General features: G+C 39.2%; 1 protein-coding gene across 1 annotated transcript; it reads left to right on the plus strand.

Moving 5' to 3' along the window:
- The first annotated feature begins 608 nt into the window (after positions 1-608).
- Positions 609-18,954, plus strand: LOC127004050 (uncharacterized). Its single transcript, XM_050871330.1, is given in 24 exon segments — positions 609-895; positions 3,247-3,430; positions 3,703-4,044; positions 6,023-6,180; positions 6,556-6,670; positions 6,989-7,133; positions 7,228-7,436; positions 7,763-7,875; positions 8,205-8,354; positions 8,947-9,028; positions 9,404-9,576; positions 9,725-9,996; positions 10,093-10,253; positions 11,157-11,326; positions 11,680-11,788; positions 11,890-11,973; positions 12,620-12,819; positions 13,717-13,858; positions 14,001-14,113; positions 14,617-14,707; positions 14,710-14,817; positions 15,701-15,884; positions 16,192-16,354; positions 17,464-18,954. Coding segments are annotated over 24 exon segments (4,914 nt in total). The 5' UTR covers positions 609-832; the 3' UTR covers positions 18,847-18,954.
- The last annotated feature ends 1,769 nt before the right edge of the window (positions 18,955-20,723 follow it).

Here is a 20,723-nt window from a genome sequence, read left to right on the forward strand (position 1 = left end):
GTAGTGGTGGCAATAGTAGTAGTAGTAGTAGTAGTAGTAGTAGTAGTAGTAGTAGCAGCAGTAGTAGTAGTAGTAGTAGTATAGTGCCTGACCTGTTAGAGGGGAAAGCATCCCAAACTCTCTCTGAGAGTTGGGTTATAAGAAGTGGCTTTCCCATCTCGCTGGTCAAGGGTTCGATCCCCGGTGCTGGTGAAACCTTTTCTTGGTCTGGATTATTTTTTCGTGTTTTCGTGACTCGCTGTACAGTACGTGGTTGTGTGGGTATATAACGGAGTGGTATATAGTAGTAGTAGGGAAAAATTGTAACAGTGGAAAACACAAAAAAGGACAGAAAAGGTAAATGCAAAGTAAAAGACGAAAGTAAGCAAAAGTGAAGAAAGTAAAGGAAAATAAAACAGAAAAGCAAAAGTCGGTGGAAGCAGAGTGTACATAAAAACAGAACCCAGTGTAGAGTGAAGTGTATGCGTGTGAGGAATGAAGTAATTAAGAGTGTGTAGTGAAATATCTAAGTGTGAAGAAGCACCAATGAGGACCTAAGACGCGATACTAAGCGGGACAGCTCACAAGAAGAAGAAGACTCCTCCATTAGTGCGCCGTACAGAAGGCGTCGTTTGTTATTGTTGCCCTGCTAGAGCCTGACGCCCCCCGCTCCACGAGTCCTCCCGCACACGGCCACCCAGAGGCGCGGCATCACATAACAAGCGCTGCCGAATCGCCCGCACCTCCAGGGCTGTAGGGGCCGTGGCTCCATGAATTGCCCTGCCCTCTGAAGCGCTGAGGAAGAAGTCTGAGGCGGGCGGGAGGGCGGCGCGCACACCCAGGCGGCCTGACGATGGCGAGCCCCAGCAGCGCCGCGGAGCCCCACGAGTATGAGGAAGTGCCGGAGGAAGTTGTGGTGAGGGAAGACACACAGTAACATGGCAGTTTTGCATTATAAGATTACACTAGATAAAAATACAGGAGGCCTGGGCGTCGCCATCAAACTAGAGCCAATTTCACAGTCCAACACAGTGGCTTTGTAAGGTTAAATCTTTGGCATTGGTTCACTCATCATGGTAAACTGTGAAAGTGGCCCCATGCCCAAAGCAGCCAAAACCCGAGGCTCACCATTGCTAAATTATAGGCAAACCAGATTGGCAGGATCATTTTGGCATTGGCTCCCGTGGGTCCTCTCCTCCCCGCTGCTCTGCCACACAGGGTTCACAGTCCCAACACATATCATTTTCTCTCGTATGTTGGCTATAGGTAACATATGAAAGAAGAAATAGGTGTTCGGGCTGTGTGGCAGTGTGGCAGGGAGGAGAAGACCCACGGGACCCAGTGCAAAAATTATCCCCCCAATCTGGTTTGCCTATAGCCCAAAGCATAGTAAGAAAATCACAAGCATTTATAGATTTAATTATACCTAACATTTCTAACCTAAACTAACCAACTGGGGTGGGCTTCATTCCCCACTGACCCCTCAATGATTTAGGCCAACCATACAAAACCTGTAAACCTTCAGGAAGTTTTTTCATTAGTAATTATTTCTGTGCTCATGTCAAGGTTGAGAATTCTTCAAAAATAATTGGATTAAATTAGATAAGTTAGTTTAACCCTTTCACAAACCAATAGTTTAATAAGTTTCTCTTTCCACTGCGACAGCCGTCTGGGGCTCATTGGTTTTGTAAAAGATTATTCTGCCTTATGAAAGAAAAAAAAAAATGCAAATAAATAGCGAAGTTTACTGACTCTGAAAAAAAACATTGAGTAAAGATAAATGAGAAATGCATACTTTCACCACCTCGTAGCTTGAAACCTCCTGAGTTGACTTTTTATGATGTATATGCCAATAAAAGGGGATTTTTATGAGGATTCCAACGTTATCATTGAAATTTTCATACGACCCGTAGTTCTTGAAAAAATGGAGGAAAACTATATTTCTCTATTTATTCTGTTCTCTCCAGTAGAAGAAACGTCTCAAGGGCAGCAAACAAAGCACAACGGGCAGGTCAAGGCGGTCAAAATAGAAGTCAATTTTGTCTGGAACAGAGTTTTGATAATAATAACAAACATGACTATTAGTGCACCTATTTGCTGTCTGGAAGAACTTTGCCAGATGCAATAATAATCATAATAATACCACTAAGTCTCTCTCCTTAACTCTCTCTGATGGAGTTTTTTTTCACTTTTTCCATCATCACCATCACTTTCATGAGAATCATCATCATGCTCTGTACAAATGGGTCTCAAAATCTCTTCACTTGATAATTTCTTAGCCATATTTTCTAATAGTAACAGTTACTGGTCCCTGCGAATATAAAACAAAATATTGTATCACAGCACAATCACTTTACATCGGAAGTAGGAATAAATTTCACCAATTTCATCTGACAACTGTAATCTAGGCTTACCAGGCTCCGGACACAATTTAAAGGAGCGACAGTCTGCGCTCACAGGCTGCCTGCTGAGAGGCAACTAAGCCACAGGCAATTATCACTTCAAATCCAACGGCACGAGAGAGTTGACTGTTAGTTTATTTTATAGGTCTAGCTTGGATCTTTGGCTCAAAATATTTTGATGCGATTCTGAAAGATACTTTATTTTTAGGCGAATTTTACATTTCTTTTTATTTACGCAATTTGAGTAAAAAACTCACATAAATGATTCCATTTTGATGCGACTCGCGTCATGGTGCATGAAAGGGTTAATGTTAGTATTAGCTAAAGGTCAGGGGTGAGGCTAAGATTAGATCAGATTCAGGGTTGGATTTGTGTAGTCAGACTAGGTTTGGATTAGGTCCAGGTGGCATTAGAGGATGCCTTAGCTATGGTTCTTGTTTTAGTGTACCTAAAATTTAATGTTCATTGTGACAGTTTTTTTTTTCTGTAAACAAAAGTAAATATCTAGATGGGGGCACACACTGGTGAAAAATCACTTTTGATATTTGCAAAAACCATACCTATTTGGGTAAATTGGAAGAGGTAGGCAGATGGTTGGCAGATAATGTAAAGTAAAACTACATGCTATACAGCTGTCTAATTATGATATTAATTAAAACACTTCTGGTTAGCATGCTGGTGCCTCTTCTTGGTTTCAGCCTTTGTGTTAGGTGCAGCTCATTCTTAAAGTCATGAAAGGCATGGAGTCAAAAGAAAGTAAATCCCGTACCATGAAAGGTGTTTCATCTCTCTGGGAGTTGTGTAAATCTGGAGGTAATATTCAGTTGAAGATTCTGAGTAAGTCATTCTTCTGTTCTCTTCACAGGAAACTTCCTTCATGTGTGGGGAGTGTTTCCTGTTGTTTCCAACCACAGAAGACTTCAATGCTCATCATTGTCAAGTAGCTGAAGTGGATAAGGTAGAGGATGTTGCAACAGAGGCTGTGGGAGACAGCGAGCCCTCCACCTCAGTCTTGGATGTGCCACAGTCCACGGAATGTGTGCATATAGGTGCAGTCTTTGTTTCTTTTCAGTTTTCAGCCAAAAAATTACCAGATACTCTCAAGGAAACTGCTATAACTAATTGCCTTAATCATTTATGTTGAATCTTGGTGAATTCTTTTGAACACATTTCCCAAAAGTTGTTTAAGGTGTCATGATATGCTAGATTAACTGTTACCTGATAGTATCCTTAAATTAGCAGACAGATAATGAATCACTGCCATAATATCCAGCTTTTCACATTTATTGAGATGTGTACTTAATGCTCCCTTTGTCGGCAGGAGTGTGGGAGGCTGGAGAGTCAGAAGCAGCTATGGAGGAAGCAGTGGCCAGCATTCTTGGGGAGAGAATGAAGCGTACTATAACACCACAAGTGAACCCTGTCCCCGAGGCCCAGCTAGAGGCTGTGAGTGAAGGTGTTGAGGATCCCCAGGTGAACCCCATCCTGGATCACACAGTTGAAGAATGTGAACAGTTGGAAGAAAATGTGGCATTGGAGGCCGTGGAGATCCCAACCACCAACCTTTACATGTATGACAATCCTGTGTACCTCAACCGCCTCATGAAGGACAACACGTTCGGCAGGCGAGTGCGTCATGATGCTCCCTACAGCCACCGCCTAGGTTTGTTGGCTGCCTTTGTCTTTTTCGTTCATCCTTGTTCATCTTTGTACTCATGTTTTTGAGCTCTTTTACTACACACTATTTGCAAGAGCAGCCTCAATGTTTTTTTTGTTTTTTTTTTAGGTTCCTTGTTTCCTTGAAAAAAAACCACCTTTCCACTTCTAACCTTCTATCTAATCGCCAGTATGGGTTCTGCAAGGGGCGTTCTACTGGCGATCTTCTTGTTCTTTTAACTGATTCGTGGTCATCCTCTCTTAGCTGTTTCAGTGAAACTTTCTCAGTTGCACTAGACATATCGAAAGCCTTTGATAGAGTCTGGAACAAGTCTTTGCTTTCTAAACTGCTCTCTTTCGGATTCTATCCTTCTCTCTGTTCCTTTATCTCCAGTTTCCTTTCCGGCCGTTCTATCTCTGCTGTGGTAGACGGTCACTGTTCTTCTCATAAACCTATTAACAGTGGTGTTCCACAGGGCTCTGTCCTATCACCCACTCTCTTCTTGTTATTCATCAATGATCTTCTTTCCATAACAAACTGTCCTATCCACTCATACGCTGATGACTCCACTCTGCATTATTCAACTTCTTTCAACAGAAGACCCTCTCAACAGGAATTACATGACTCCAGGCTGGAGGCTGCAGAACGCTTAACCTCAGACCTTACTATCATTTCCGATTGGGGTAAAAGGAACCTTGTGTCCTTCAATGCCTCAAAAACCCAATTTCTCCACCTATCAACTCGACACAATCTTCCAAACACCTATCCCCTATTCTTCGACAACACTCAGCTGTCACCATCTTCAACACTAAACATCCTCGGTCTATCCTTAACTCAAAATCTTAACTGGAAACTTCACATCTCTTCTCTCACTAAATCAGCTTCCTCGAGGTTGGGCGTTCTGTATCGTCTCCGCCAGTTCTTCTCCCCTGCACAGTTGCTATCCATATACAGGGGCATTGTCCGCCCTCGTATGAAGTATGCCTCTGACGTGTGGGGGGGCTCCACTCACACAGCTCTCTTGGACAGAGTGGAGTCTAAGGCTTTTCGTCTCATCAGCTCTCCTCCTCTTACTGATAGTCTTCTACCTCTTAATTTCTGCCACCATGTTGCCTCTCTTTCTATCTTCTAACAATATTTTCATGCTGACTGCTCTTCTGAACTTGCTAACTGCATGCCTCCCCCCCTCCCACGGCCCTGCTGCATGCAACTTTCTACTCATGCTCATCCCTGTACTGTCCAAACCCCTTATGCAAGAGTTAACCAGCATCTTCACTCTTTCATCCCTCACGCTGGTAAACTCTGGAACAATCTTCCTTCTTCTGTATTTCCACCTGCCTACGACTTGAACTCTTTCAAGAGAAAGGTATCTGGACACCTCTCCTCCCAAAATTGACCTCTCTTTCGGCCACCTCTTTAGATTCTTCTTGTGAACAGCGAGTAGTGGGCATTTTTTATTATTGTTTACTTTTTTTGTGCCCTTGAGCTGTCTCCTTTGTTGTAAAAAATAAAAAATAAATATATATATAGATAGATAGATAGATAAAAAAGTGATAAGATCAGTGATTGTAGATTTAATACATTACAATAAGGGTGTGTGTGCTCTTCTAATTCGTTCTCATACCTAAGGGAAAGAATTTTTATCAATCTTTTTCTAGACACTATGTAATCTTTATACTTCAGCTGAATTTCCTTAAGTATTATCATCCATTTATAGATACTAATGGACATAGTGCATATGAACCATTAAACACACCCTAGCTTTGGGATGGTCTAGTAACAGTAGCTATGGTGCAATAAAAGGTCTGAATAGGTATCTTAAGGGATTAAGTGTAAATAGACAACACTCACTTAATATAGATCATATGTTCACTTGTCACGTTAATTAAATAATCTTATACAACATAGATACCTTACTAGTATGGAAGCTAATCTCCATTGCTGGCCAAATCTAGGAATGTCAAGAGTCTTTTTTTTGTTTCAGGTCCATGGGATAATAAATCCAGTCGACTTCTCATACAGCTTCTTGGTGAATACCCAAAAGCTTATTTCATTTTAGACAAAGAGTGCAAGAGAACAGAGGCATGGGAGATGATCCGCTACAAGCTGGCAGAGGCAGGGCACCAGTTCACAGTGTTGCAGGTAATTTTGGCAGCGTCAGCAGCATGATTATTGGACATCCCTCCTTTCACTTTTAATAGTGTGTCAATTGAAGGCAAACTACCTCAAAACTATCTATTTATTTGATGTGGCACCATATTTAATGACTCAATGTCAACTTAATATGAATCTTTCCTAATTAACTTGAGTTGAATGTGACATTGATACATTATCCAAATAATACCTGCTGATCATGAAAACATACCGCCTACTTATTGTTCCTCCAGAATTTGTTTAATGAACCAGAAGCAGATCAGTGTGCTCAGCCAGTTTCTGTTATGTAGTTTTCAGAAAAAAAAATCATGTATAGTTTGGTGAATTATTTAATGTGTGCTCAAGGCTTGAATACTTCCCCAGATTCGCATGCGGTGGCGAGAGCTGTGTAAAAAATATAGGAACACTGTCAATCATAATGACATGCATAACACACGAAAAACATGCCAATTCTTTGATGAACTAAATGTTCTCTTTGGTAAGTATGAGTATTTAGAAATTAAGATTGATCTAAGATGTACAGTATTGGCATTAGTGATTGGCACTTGCTTATTGGTTGTGGGGTTGGATTTCTTATAATGCTGTTAAATATCTTGGTATTATATTATTGATAGACATCTGTTAGTGAATCTTGTTGAAATTTCTAGTGTAGCTGGAAAACAAAAAAATGGACTGGTTATTTTTGTAGTTCTTAATCCTATATACAGAAATAGAAATTAAATGGCATCATGGTAGATTAGTTAGAAACCACTTCAAATATTTTGCATACTCACAATCAACTATGGCTGCTTTGAAGGTGTTTGGGACCGGCCGGCCACCCTTCTGCTGATACGACAGCTTGAAGCCAATGGCGGTAAACCACTTGGTCAGAATGGAGGAACTCGCATGAGGATCAAGGTGTGGGAGCACATCAGGCAGGTGCTGGCCTCACATGGATACAAGTAAGTAATGTAAATCTGCACTAACATGGAGTGACTGAGATAAATTTTTAACTTGTTGCAGCTTTTACATCACAAGTTATTTCCCTCACTGCAGGTACACCCCCGACCAAGTTCAAGGCCGCTGGAGTAATCTAGTGACTCTCTACCAGAGAATGGTGGAGCATAACGCTCGGCCCCACAATGAACCCATAACGATAGCCTTCAAGGACCATATTGAGCGAATATTCAATTATGTTCCAGAACGCAACTCAAAGTGGCTGAAAATCATGGAGAAACGTGGAAAGACACCAAAGACAATGACAAGTATGTGATGCATTTCTATATATGTATATTTTTATGATTATTAGGAAGACAAATAAGGACCTAAACAAATTGAAACATCAAAGCTTTTCCTATACTTGTTCCCTGATACTATAATATAAAAAGAAAGAAAAAAATTATTGACCCAATCACATTCATGTTTTCACTTTCACACACACACACACAAAGTAACCTAGTTTTTGAGGGTGTGGTAGGTATGGACAAGTTAAATTCTTAGCCCATCACTATCCACTTTCTGTATTTTAGGAGTCACAAGGCTGCTCTTATTGACCGGGTGGTCTGGGTTAGAAATTCTCATTGTACTTCAGAAAAGTGGACTGTGGCGATGGAGAGGAATCTGCTGACTTACTACCATGAGAGAGTGTATCGCTTCAACAACGACCATGTGGATAACAGTATTCTGTGGAAGGAAATAGTGCAAGTGAGTACTATCATGGATTTTCTTGATATTTACATTTCAAGCTCTATAGTTTAGTGACAGTTTTGCAAATTCAAAGTTAGCAAAAACATTTCATGTGTCTTCCCCACAAATTTGGCTATCTAACTCTCACTTTAAGCCAATTGACATTCAGCTGCAATCTTGAAAAATAATGAAAATAACAACTACATCAGCATTAGTAACAATGATAATAGCAATAAATATGTTTGTAATGCTTTGCTCTCACTGGGAATACATTTTATGGAGTGCCTACAAAATATGAAGGAAAACACAAGTAACAGATGTAATATAGCATTATTATATCTTGACAGAAATTAGAGGAGGATGGCCACAGTTCAACCCCTGAAAAGGTGCGAGTGCGCTTCTATGAGCTAACCAAACAGTTTTCCCTGTCCGAGCAGCACAACTCCCAGCCAGGCACCATACGGCGAGAATGCAAACACCACGAAATGTTGTCTGAGGTAAGTGCAAAGATTTCCCTCTAGTATAGTAAAAGGTTTTCATGTATGTATTAGTGTTATAGTGTGTATGTATTAGTGTATCAGTGATGTTGTATGGAGCAGAAACATGGGCTCTAACTAGAAAATTGATGGAGGTATTGAGAGCAAGTGATTGCAGAATGCTGACGTATATGGCGGGGATCAGGTGGCAAGACAGGGTGTCCAGTGCAGATGTAGCTAACAGATGTGGAGTAGAGGACCTGGAAACAGTGCTCAGAAGGGAAAGACTCAGATGGTTTGGACATGTAAAGAGAGCAGGGGAGGATGCAGTGCTGGGAGTTTTGGAGAGATTAGAGGTAGAAGCAAGGAAGGAGACCAGTTGGTAGACCTAGGAAAACATGGAGAAGGTGTATACAGAAAACTTGGCATTGATGGGATTGGATGATCATCGGGCAGAAGACAGAATAGAATGGAGGAGAGCCATAAAGCGTCCCACCGCTCAGGAAGAGTGAAAACTGACGTTAAACGAAATGATGATGATGATGATGTATGTATTAGTGTAATTTATTTGTGTATTTGTACTTCAAAATTAATTTATTGATTTTTTTTTCAGATTTATAATATCTACAACTTTTGGCCGCACGACAGATCCTCAATCAAAATGGAAAAGACAAACACCATAAGAATGAGACAAGGTAAGAATCCAGCCACACTGAATCATCATTTTTATCTTCATTATCATTGTTATTATCCATATTACTTATTATTATTATTATTATTATTATTATTATTATTATTATTATTATTATTATTATTATTGTTATTGTTATTATCCATATTAATTATTATTATTATTATTATTATTATTATTATTATTATTATTATTATTATTATTATTATTATTATTATTATTAATTATTTTTCTATTTTTATGACTATCATTATTATCATTATTACAGTAAACCTTTAATAATTCAGAATTTGGATGAAAATGTCTGACTTATCAAGGTTTGACTGCATAATCATCAACATTGAAAATTTTGTGCACTAAACACCTTTTTTCTTCACAGTTAACGCTCAATTGATGTGGAGTGAAGATCAGTCCCGCACACTGCTGCAGCTTTATCCACAAATCCTGGTTTCTCATATTTCAAATGGGGAGCATCAACCCATGGAAGAATTATGGCTGCAATTAGCAAAGGCATACATGAATGCCACAAATGACAGAAAACAATGCTATGAGGTATTTTGCTTTTTTTTTTTTACCTCATTGATTTATATGTAAATGTTTCTTTAAATATGAATAATTCTCAAGACTTCGCATTATGAATTATTTCAGGTTTATCATCTGTCTAAAGTACAATGGTCTGAAGTTCACGCTTTTATTTCAGATTGAGGAGCATTTTGCTGTTCTGCGCCGAGGATACCGCAGCCAGAACCCTTTCCCTTTTGTTGCCGAAATGCAGCTCCTGGAGGAAACAGAATCAACGTTGGGCTTTACTCAGGAGGCCTCACCCACGACCAATGACCAGTTAGTCTCTTATTGGAGCCACAGAGCTGCGCATCTTCTGTTAGATTTCGTTATTCATCACCGCCAAGAAGGAGTTAAAAATTCTGGGCTGTTTGAAGTGATCAGTAAAGACCTTGCTGACTATGGTTACAGGTAAGTGTTATGTGTTACAGAAACACTTGTATGACACCAACAACAAAGCTACAATACCTGCAAGTATCGCCTGAATGACGGTTGTGTTTATTGCAGGTACACTGGAGAAGAGTGTCGCTTGTACTACTCGTTGCTGAGACAGCTGTACACCAATAGGCTGAGGACCATCAGGCGTAATAAAGAAATGATTAAGCCCTTCCCATACATGGACAAGATGGCAGAAGTAGATGCTGTGGTGTCTCAACCAAAATTTATCGGTAGGTTTAGTGATGTCTAGGGGTGGTTGAAGAAAACAAAATTTTAACTGGGAAAAAGGAAATTTCATCTGACTTTTTTTGACAGGGCATAATATTTATTTCAGCAGGACATATTGCTGATATTCATACACAGATTGTCTTTTTTTCTGTGCACACTGGGAGGTATTGGTCCCAATTGAAAACCATACAAACTTTTGGTAAGAAAAAGACATCAGACTCAAAATCCAATGACTATGAAAATTTAAAAAAACGGTGATAAAGTTGGAAAAAAACAAAATTAAGAATGTAAAACATCTTGCTAGACTATCACTTGCTGTCTGATGTAATATTCTCTTTTAGGGTATATCCATAATTTTGGGTAAATGTATAAAAAAATCCATACAATAATTTTATTTTGCATACACTCCTAATGAAGTATTTCATTTAGCTAGTTAACTGGGAAATAACCTTACATATTATTAATACCCAGGAAGCTTCTTATTAAAGATTCAAAGTCATGATAATTTTTTTTTTCTTTTTACGTCGCGGCCTATTGCGCCGGTAGGCTTGTTCCCGATGGGGCCTGATGGTCTACCCAGCCCGTTCTGGTGCAGGCGAGTGTTTATAGCGGCGCCATGTTGTTTTGGCTCATGCTGCCCCCCGGAGCTCATCTTTGAGCCTCTCTTTGGAGAGGTAATCTAGAGTCTGGGTTAATGGGTGGTCTTCAGGGCAGCATGTGGGTAATCTTTGGCCATTCGGCAGTAACTGAAAAATCCCAGCTGTGCGGCAGCCAGGATTCGAACTCGCGTCCCTCCTGGAGCTCCTGAATGTGACGCTGGCACGCTAACCACACAGCCACCACCTGTTTGAAAGCTGCATATATTCTACTTACCGCTTGAAAGAAAGTATAAATATCTTCCACAGAAACACCAGAGAGCCGCTTAGCAGTGTTGAGTGCTGCCATCTCAAAACTGAAGGAGCTGAAAGAAGAGGATGGCAAGATACAGAGGGAGCACATCCCTGCCTGGCTTGTGGACCTGAAGATGTTCCTCAAGCGCAATGAGATAATTCATCCAACACCCTCCGTCAAGTGTGTACGTGACAAGTCTTATGTTATTGTCAGTACTCGGGCTGAATTGTTTTCAGATGTTTGGAGACCATAAAGATGACTGTGGCAATGAAGTGAAACTAAGGTGCTGAATGTGGCAAGGGAAAAGCCAGAAATATAAATTATGAGCACTGAAAATTTTGGGAAATTCCTTATGCTTGATGACATATTTCGACATATTTTCCTTAGTTGAAATTGTGCATTTTAAAGCATAATAATGGTTTTCACATGTTTGTTCTCATTAATATCATGCACTTAAAATGGTGCGAGAAAACTTATGAAGCATAGAATATGACAGACCATCAGTATGCACCTTATGGTTACTGTTGCACTTTGCAGTTGGCTCGGATCTTAAGTGAAGCAATAGAAGATTCCTCCCTTGATGCAAAGTTTGTGGAGTGCCACACCATCCTGGGTTGTCATTTGAACTTCCTGAAGTTGATATCAGGTATGTTTTTCAGTACTTATTTATTTCAAGAGAATATCAAAATATTTAATAACAAATGAAGAGATGGGTACTGTTAGATGACACAGACTTTATATTTTCAGGGAAAGGAATCTCTAATGTAGAAAGTTCTCCTACTATCAAAAGTAAAGGAAGAAATACAAACCCTAAAAGCAACCCTCAGCCAAGTAAGTATGTCCCTGATTTGCCTTACATAATGTTATGATGAAAATATTTACTCGTTTAAAAGCTTAAATGAGAATCTTTTAAATCCCCAGAGTGCTTTGTAAATTTTTACAATGGCCTTTCACTTCTGTCTGCATCCATCTTTGAATCAGTGCAAGGAATACACTGTACTGTACTTAATAAATGATGGACAAAACTTTGAGAAGATGGCACATGATGTATTATGCTTTTGGTTTTGTGGTGGATAGGGAGAGAATATGCCATGAAAGAATGATGAACAATTCTTTGGTGTTACTGAGGTAGAGGTAGTGGTAAGAGAGGACATGGGAGGAATCTTCAGGCTCATTGCAGCCCCTCACCCACACCTCATCCCGCAAGGAATATGTCTTATTGGCCATTCCTATTACTTTTAGTGCATTTCTGAACACAGATTGAACTCAGGAGCACTGCCTTACTTGCCTTCTCCCAACCTCTTTTCTCTGGGTTCAAGGAAGTCTCTCCTCCCACCTTTTCTCTGCTGGTACAAATGGGAAGTCTGTCATTTTCATTTCCTCAGAATCACTGATAATTTTTAGATACAAATTATACCAACATCTTGTTTGAACTTGGAGTATGAATTTTATTTCCACAAAGCCTAACCATTTGTAGAATATGGAACTGTGCAGTGGACAGAGAAGAACTTGCTCACCATGCTAAGAGTCATCAAGGAATGGAAGCTCTTGTGTCATGATGATGCAGAAGTGGAGGCGATCCTTGGCATTGGTCATCCTCTGTGGAGGGAGGTGGCATCCAGGCTGAGTGACCACTACAAGGTTGACCCAAACAAGTGTTTCGAAAGATTTATTCAGGTAAGCTTTTTATGAGTGATAACTACAGGAAATCCCCGATATACGAAAGCTCGATGTACGAAAATTCGGATATACGAAAGTGAAAAATATAGGACAATTTTCGGTTCACGAAAGACATGCTTTGCATATACGAAAAGTACGACAGTTTCCGCGCCCACTGTTTCGTACCCGATGTCTATATCGGTCGCCGCGCGCCGTCAACAGCCTCACGCACACTCGCAGTGATTAGGCAGCAAGTGTCCATGTCCAGTCTCCACTTCAACGCTCATCACTTAGCGTTGCCAGTTTAGAACCCCTTGCTTCGACTCGAATCCAAACACATCCCAGCCAGCGTGAGGAAACGTGAGGGTGATGGAGGGTTGGGGGGGCTTGAGTGGTGGTGTACTGTTTGGCACGTGTTTGGGCACGAGTCGAAACTGGCCTTTCACAGCTTGGGAAGTAAACATTGGCAATGTTAAGTGATGAGTTGTAGTGACGAGTTAGAGGGGATTGTCCTAACATATGTAATGCATTTCTATAACAGTAGTAAAGGAACAGGAAATGGTAATTGTTTTTAATTATTTATGAGCCTTGCGTTTCATTGTATTGTGAGTAGTAAATTGCTTTTAAGCATAGTTATATTTAACTTTTTTGTTTTTATTTTATTTTGCTGGCGCTGGTCCCTAACCCCCCTATTTATTAACAATCCTATGGGGGAAATGGCTTCGATATACGAAAAATCGATAAACGAAAGTTTTTTTCAGTCCCTAACCCTTTCGTATATAGGGGATTTCCTGTATTAATATTATTTTTATACTGCATTAATTATTACTGTGCAAAAGGAGTTGTGTGTAATTTTACATAACAAGTCCTAGAAGCTTGTGACATGTGAATTAAAATAATTGCTCTATGCTGCAGCTGTGGCGGGAGTACAGGAGTGTGATGACCTTCAATGCTCGCCTTGGCACTGCTGAAGGAGCAAAGTCTGTAATGTGCCAGGACATGCTGGGGTCCATCTTGTCACTCCATGTTTTCCATGATGCTCAGCTGGATCCAAGAGGTTTGTGGAGTTCCTGTGTGTATGCATATTAATGTAGTAGGTTGAGTATCATATTCTAAAAGGCAGCAGCATAAATATTTCGCTGCAAAACTAACATGTAAATTTGAGCAGAATGAACTAAGTCATTGTTTGATTGCCACAGATAGATGGTGGGCAAGTGAAGAAGGCAAAGGCTGGAGTAAAGAGGAGACTATGGAATTGATCTTCACTGTCAGAGAAGTGTGGAGCAGTTTGCCTGAGGTTAATTGGGATGTGGTAAGGCTGCTTGTACATTCTCTATTAATATATTTTTTTACAAGTATGATTGATCCTTAAAGTTTGAGACTAATTAGAAATTCATCATTATATCCATGACCCTCAATTTCTTGGACCAATACAGGGAAGGGTTGTCATGAAAAACTTGTGTGTTAGGGTTTTTGTGAATTAATATATTAATGAAATATTAAACCTTTGTTCAGGGGTTGGTAACATGCTGCTCCAGAACTGCAAGTAACTTTAGGATCCTTTTGTAACTCCTGATTCTTTTTAGATAAATTGTTCACCCCTTTAAGATGAAGACATCATATGCCACTTTTCCTGGCAGTATTAGTTATAGTTATAGTTATATGGAACTTCCAAACCACTAAACATTAAAAGGGTAAACTATTATCTATGATTTACATAAATCTAAAGTCTAAGTAATGTATAATTTTACCATTTTTGTCAAAAGCTGTTCTGTAAAAGTAACTTTCAGTAATAAATAAACTTTTTTTTCATAGGTGTGTCAGTTGCTGGCTAGTAGTGGATATAACCACTGTTCTGAAAGCTCCCAAGAAAATTTTCATCATCTCTATGAAACTTACCAGGCAGCACCTAACATAACAAAACATGCAGCATGAGAACTCGGAGGCGACCTCCATTCTACTATAAGCTGAGAGACCTCTTTGGCAGTGATAATGTAAATTTTGCAGTTGTAAAAGGCAAGTATTCTTCTTTTGGACTTTGAATGCTTTCATTATCATCATCATTATTACCCAGATCTCAGTTCTTCTACACTACACTAAACATCCTTGGACTATCCTTAACTCAAAATCTTAACTGGAAACTTCATATCTCCACTCTTACTAAATCAGCTTCCTGAGGGTTGGATGTTCTGTATCATCACTGCCAGTTTTTTCCCCCTCCCAGATGCTGTCCATATATAGGGCCTTGTCCACCCTCGTATGGAGTATGCCTCACGTGTGGGCAGGCTCCACACAGCTCTCTTGGACAGAGTGGAGTCTAAGGCTTTTCGTTCCATCAACTCCCTCCTCTTACTGACAGTCTCCTACCTATTAAAATCTACTGCAATGTTGCATCTTTTTTTTTCTACTGGTGTTTTCATTCTGATCGCTCTCTGAGCTTGCTAACTGCATACCTCCCCCCCTCCCATGGCCCCGCTGCACTCGACTTTCTACTCTTGCTCACCCCTATACTTTCCAACTCCTTTATGCTAGAGTTAACCAGCATCTCCATTCTTTTATCCCTTCTGCTGGTAAACTTTGAAACAGCCATCCTCTGTCTGGCCCCCTTCCTACGACCTGAATTCTTTCAAGAGGAGAGTATCAGGATACCTCTCCACCCGAAAGTGACCTCTCTTTTGGCATCTTGTTCTGTTTACTTTTATTGGAGTAGCACTTAGCGGGGTTTTTTGTTGCTTTTTTGTTTTATTGCCCTTGAGCTGTCTCCCTTGATGTAAAAAAAAAAAAAAAAAAAAAAAAAATATTGAGCTCTACCAATAGATATGCATGCCCATTTGCAAGGATATGTTACAGAAGCTTTACATTTATTTTGAGTATAGTGAAGTTAGCCTTTATTTAGCAGAGTCAGCTGATGAACAAGACATCTCAATGGACAAAACACAAGTATTGCCTGTGCTCGTTAGCAAACTGAAGAGCATCAAAGGCCATCACTGTCACGGTGTTCCAAGAAGGCCTCTCCTGCTGCTTTTGGCACAGGAGCTGAATGAATATTTTCAGTGCATGCCACCAGTCTTCAAGTCCTTCAAGTAAGTGTCTTCAGCCATATTATGAAAGCACTTTAAAGCTTTATAATGGTGGTTTGAGGTGATGGTTTGGCATTTGGTAGATCACTATCCTTTAGTTTGGTTGTGAATCAATTGGCAACTTAAAACAATTGCTTTGAACACTATTCACCAAATAGTGATGAGCAAAAATGTCACACCTGCTGTACTGTAGTATGTGCTCCAGCTTGATATAATAGTTAGATAACCTTGAATTTAAGTGTCCTGTCTCAGTTGGATTTATTTTATAACTTATTCATATCTTTCATTGTCATCCTTTGTGAATTTGCAGTGTGTGGGAACTCCTAATCCATCTTCATGAGGTCCATTATGAGGCTGCAGAAAGGAATACAGAGGTACAGAATGAGGTACACCTCGGGGACCTCTGGCAGAAAAACCCCAAAGCATTGGTGGCATATGGTCTTCTGGCTGTTCCTATTTCTGGTTGGGAGAAGGTTAGTTTTTATATATTCCATCAGAAAGTTTTAACATTAACATGCATGTAAAAATGTTAAAACATGTGATAAAACTGATATTGTGAATTCTCTTAACAATTATAGAAGATTCTCTAAATATTGTAGTTTTTTTTTTTTTTTTTTTTTTTTACAGCAAAGGAGACAGCTCAAGGGCACAAAAAATTAAAAATTATTAAAAAAATGCCCGCTACTCGCTGCTCCTAAAAAGAATCCAAAGAGGTGGCCGAAAGATAGGTCAGTTTCGGGAGGAGAGGTGTCCTGATACCCTCCTCTTGAAAGAGTTCAAGTCGTGTCGTGGCTTCATGATTAATCATCTATTTATCTGATTTCCATCTTTATTTGATAGTCTCCAAAATTGTATATAAAAACATTAAGTAAAACAAATCAAAGTCAGTCAGAGGAGCAGGAAACACTGTCGTAACACACCCCGGCATGCCCCCGGCAGTGCTTGTGGCTGACATGTTTCTTGACAAGCTATTGCAAGTTACTGGGTCTGTTACTTTCTTCTTTTAACCCCTGCACATATGCTTGTGGGGATGGAATCATTGATTAGAAATGCACACAAAAAAATGCACATGAAGTACAAGAAGTTGGTGCATGAGTGGAAAGCATTTAGTTCAGGTACAAGTTCTACAGACATTTCTGCCTTGAAAAATACTTACAAAGTAGTTAACGTGTACTTAGGGTGATATTTTAGTATTGTCAGATGCATTACAAAAAATATAAAATGAATATGTACACAAAGGGAGAAAAAGGACATATTTTACAAGAGGGAATCTGAGTCAAGAGCTTTTTGTTTCATTTCTTATTAAAAAAAAAATCTGATTGCCAACTTGTAGTGAAATATAAATTTGCTCTTGATATCAGCCTGCATTGAATTATAAATGTCACCATGTTTGAGGGCAGAAACTGTTATGCAAATTGGGTCATGGTAAATATTGTAACTTCTTTTTTGCTTCTCATATTTAATTTTGAGTGGAAAAGTATTGCATGTTAAATATGCTTTTTTTTATCTCTTTAATACATTGGACAAGCCTCTGACCTTAATGTCTGCAATACCTATACACAATTGTTCCTTTTTTGGGCAGGTAAGCACTTGGAGTTTTGAAGAGGTCTGTATACTCGTAGAAGCTGTTATCAACTGGGAGCTTCAACAGATAAGTTTAGATAAAAAAGACAAAGCTATTGCAATGGCTGCAAGTGAATTACTAAAGGCTCATGGCTATGAAAAGAGCACAAAGCAGTGTGAAGAACAGTGGAAATATGTTGTGTCTTCCTTCAGGAGAGGTGGCTACAGACAGTTCACAAATCAGATCAATCTCATCCATTTGTTGTCACCTTGCCTTTTAATGCAGCCAAATGCTCAGCACCTGAATAAGTCAAATATCAGAAGTGAACAACAACAAATATTTTCTGAAAATCAAATGGCAAAAGTTCCTTCATTGCCTGAAACTCACAGTATTGCCATGACACAGAGTTCAAAAAAGAAAAAAATAGAGAACCAAGAAAGTATTACCAAGACATCAAATGATGAAATAGGGAAGGATTGTAAAAATAATGCGTCAGAGAATGTCACATCTTATGTTCAAATAAATGTTTCCAAGAGCAACAGTAAAGCAAAGCATCTTGCCCAAAGTTTTACTGATGAACCGGAAGATAATGAAGAACTAGCTGCACCATCTCTAAAGGAAAACTCAGAAGTCCCCAAAATTATGAAACATAAGTCTGTATTTTTAAAGAATACTGAGAATAAAAGACCAAAGCATACCAGAGGGAGAGGCAAAGTAAAGAGATCTAGTTCTCCTGATACCAATACAGAGTTAACAGGTGAGAGAGTCAAAAGGAAAAGAGAGAGTTCTCCAGTCAGTGTAAAATCTACAAAAGCTGAGCCCCCGGTGCAAAAAAGTGATGATCATTTGAGCGCTAGTAAATCACCCAGAAATAAAGTGCAAGTTGAAGTTTTAAATATAACTGAAAATGGAAATGCAAAATCAATTGAGTGTCAAACAGTGCCAGGGATAACCCCAACTAGGACTTTCAAGCTGCACTATCCAGCAGACCACCCGCTTCCCCCTGGCCTCAAACATCTGTACATTCCCCTGGACATGATTCACCCAGGGTCTTCACCAGAAAATGTGCCAGCGTCTGAGTCTTCAGTTACTGATGTACAAAGTCATCTACATTCCACTCCATCATCATCTGAAGTGTTGTCTGTGTCAAATGTGAAGCATGAGTTAAGTGGTAAAGTTAGTGAGCAAAGTAAGGACAGTGATATGTGTAGTGCCTTAGCCACTGATGCACATGCTGACTCAGAAAGGAAAGCCATCATGAAACTCCTACATCAGTACAGCCAAGAGTGCCAACAAGGAAAGCTAAGATTATTTAATGTAATTCAAGAGAGCAACCAACAGCATATTTCAGCCCTGAAGAGAATACTTTCTGTATTTAGGGAATTACAAAAATCAGTCTGATGTATTAGTGTTGTATTATGTACCAAAAGTCTTATCATAAATTATACTTGGTCTACTGAATTACCATATCAATTGCCAAGACTTTACATGTAGTAGTATTATGTTTTATTCTATTAGCAGCAAATTATAATACACACACACACACACACACACACACAGACACTGCCTTAACCCCCTTTGACCGCAAAAGGTTTTCTCGGGAGATCCCCCTGAACACAAAAGACAGCGGAAAATGAACTTTGAAACTGAGAAAACATCACAAGAGGTGTATTATAGAAAATTTTCTGGCGCACCCTGCTGTGAAATCCATTTCATTTTAGGTTGTCACATTTGGCTGGAATTCCAAGATTCCCAAAAAATTCCAAGTTTTTATTGGTGTGACGTACAGAAAAAATTATTGAAGAAAAGTTGCTCACTTTCTCACAATGGAGTCTGTAAAATATAGTTTATGATCTTTGACCTGGAAATTTAGTGCCTACAAAGAGCCAAAGTTGCAGTGAAATTCAAAAAACAATTTATTTATTTATTTTTTTTTTTCATTTTGGAATGAAACTCATTGAATAAAAGTTGTAGGAAAGCATCCTTATAACTCTACTGTGAAATCAGATTTTTATTTGGACTGACTGTTTGGCTGGAATTCCATGATTCCCCAAAAATTCCAACTTTTTACCGGTGCGACGTACATGAAAATTTATTGAAGAAAAGTTGCTCATTTTATCACGATGGTGTCTGGAAAATATAGTTTATAATCTTTTACCCGGAAATTTACTGCCTACAGTGAGCCAAATTTGCAGTGAAACGATAAATATTTTTTGTAAATTTTTGTAGTTTTTTCATTCTGGAATGAATTTCATTGAATAAAAGTTGTAGGAAAGCATCGTAACTCAACTGTGAAATCAGATTATGAGTTGGACTGACCGTTAGCTGGAATTCCATGATTCCCTAAAAAATCCAACTTCCACTTCCCACTCCTCTGAACATTCCTGCGAACAAGATATTGCATGGTTCATCTAGAACATCATGTACATCAGTGAAGGTGTCAAGCCTACCTTCAGCACTTATATACGAGCAGCAACTAAAGGAAGACCGCTAAAACAGGACGTAGGTACAGCTGAGGGAATATAAAATTATAAGAAGCTTTATATAAGATAATATTTTTTTACCATAGTTGGTGAAAGAATAGAAAACAATACAATTTCAAATATTTTTTCAGCCAAAATGCACTGATAAAGTAAGTCAGTATACGTAGGCCATCATTTATTTTTAAATAATCCTCAAAACATAATATTTAGGAATTGTAGGCTATTTTTTTTTGTTACGGAGTGGTGGTAAGGGACAAAAAGGTGCCAGTTAATCACTTGGCTACAATACCAACAGAATAATTAATAGTATATCGCTCTCCGGCGCTGGCGTCATGCTCGTTGCCAGGGAGACTATAGTAATATAGTCTAGCCCACGTCTGATAGAACTATATATGATGCCAGCGGCATCAACGTCATTATGCATGGGGTTAAAAGCACATGATGCTCACACATGATAGCTGCTTGGTTTTATAGATTCAAGGGCAGAACAGGAGAAGCAGCTGTACCTATGCCAGTGAAGCCAACTATTCGACTTGCTGGTCTGAGCCATGAGTCCTTTAAAGAAAGTGTTTGGTAATTTGCTTACTTTAGGAGTTTGCTTGATTTTCAGTTTGCTTGTTTGGCTATTCAGTTGTGTGGCTGCTTCCTTGATTGATTGGCTTGTTTGGCTTCTTGCTTGTGGGCATTTTTTTGTACTTTACCGGTTTGTTTATTTGCTTCTTTGCCTTCTCATTTGCTTGCTTATTTGTTTGGCTATTTGGTGCCTGTAATCATCAGTAATAGCAACCAACATCA

Source organism: Eriocheir sinensis, chromosome 27, assembly GCF_024679095.1.
Source record: "Eriocheir sinensis breed Jianghai 21 chromosome 27, ASM2467909v1, whole genome shotgun sequence".
Taxonomy (NCBI): Eukaryota; Metazoa; Arthropoda; class Malacostraca; order Decapoda; family Varunidae; genus Eriocheir; species Eriocheir sinensis.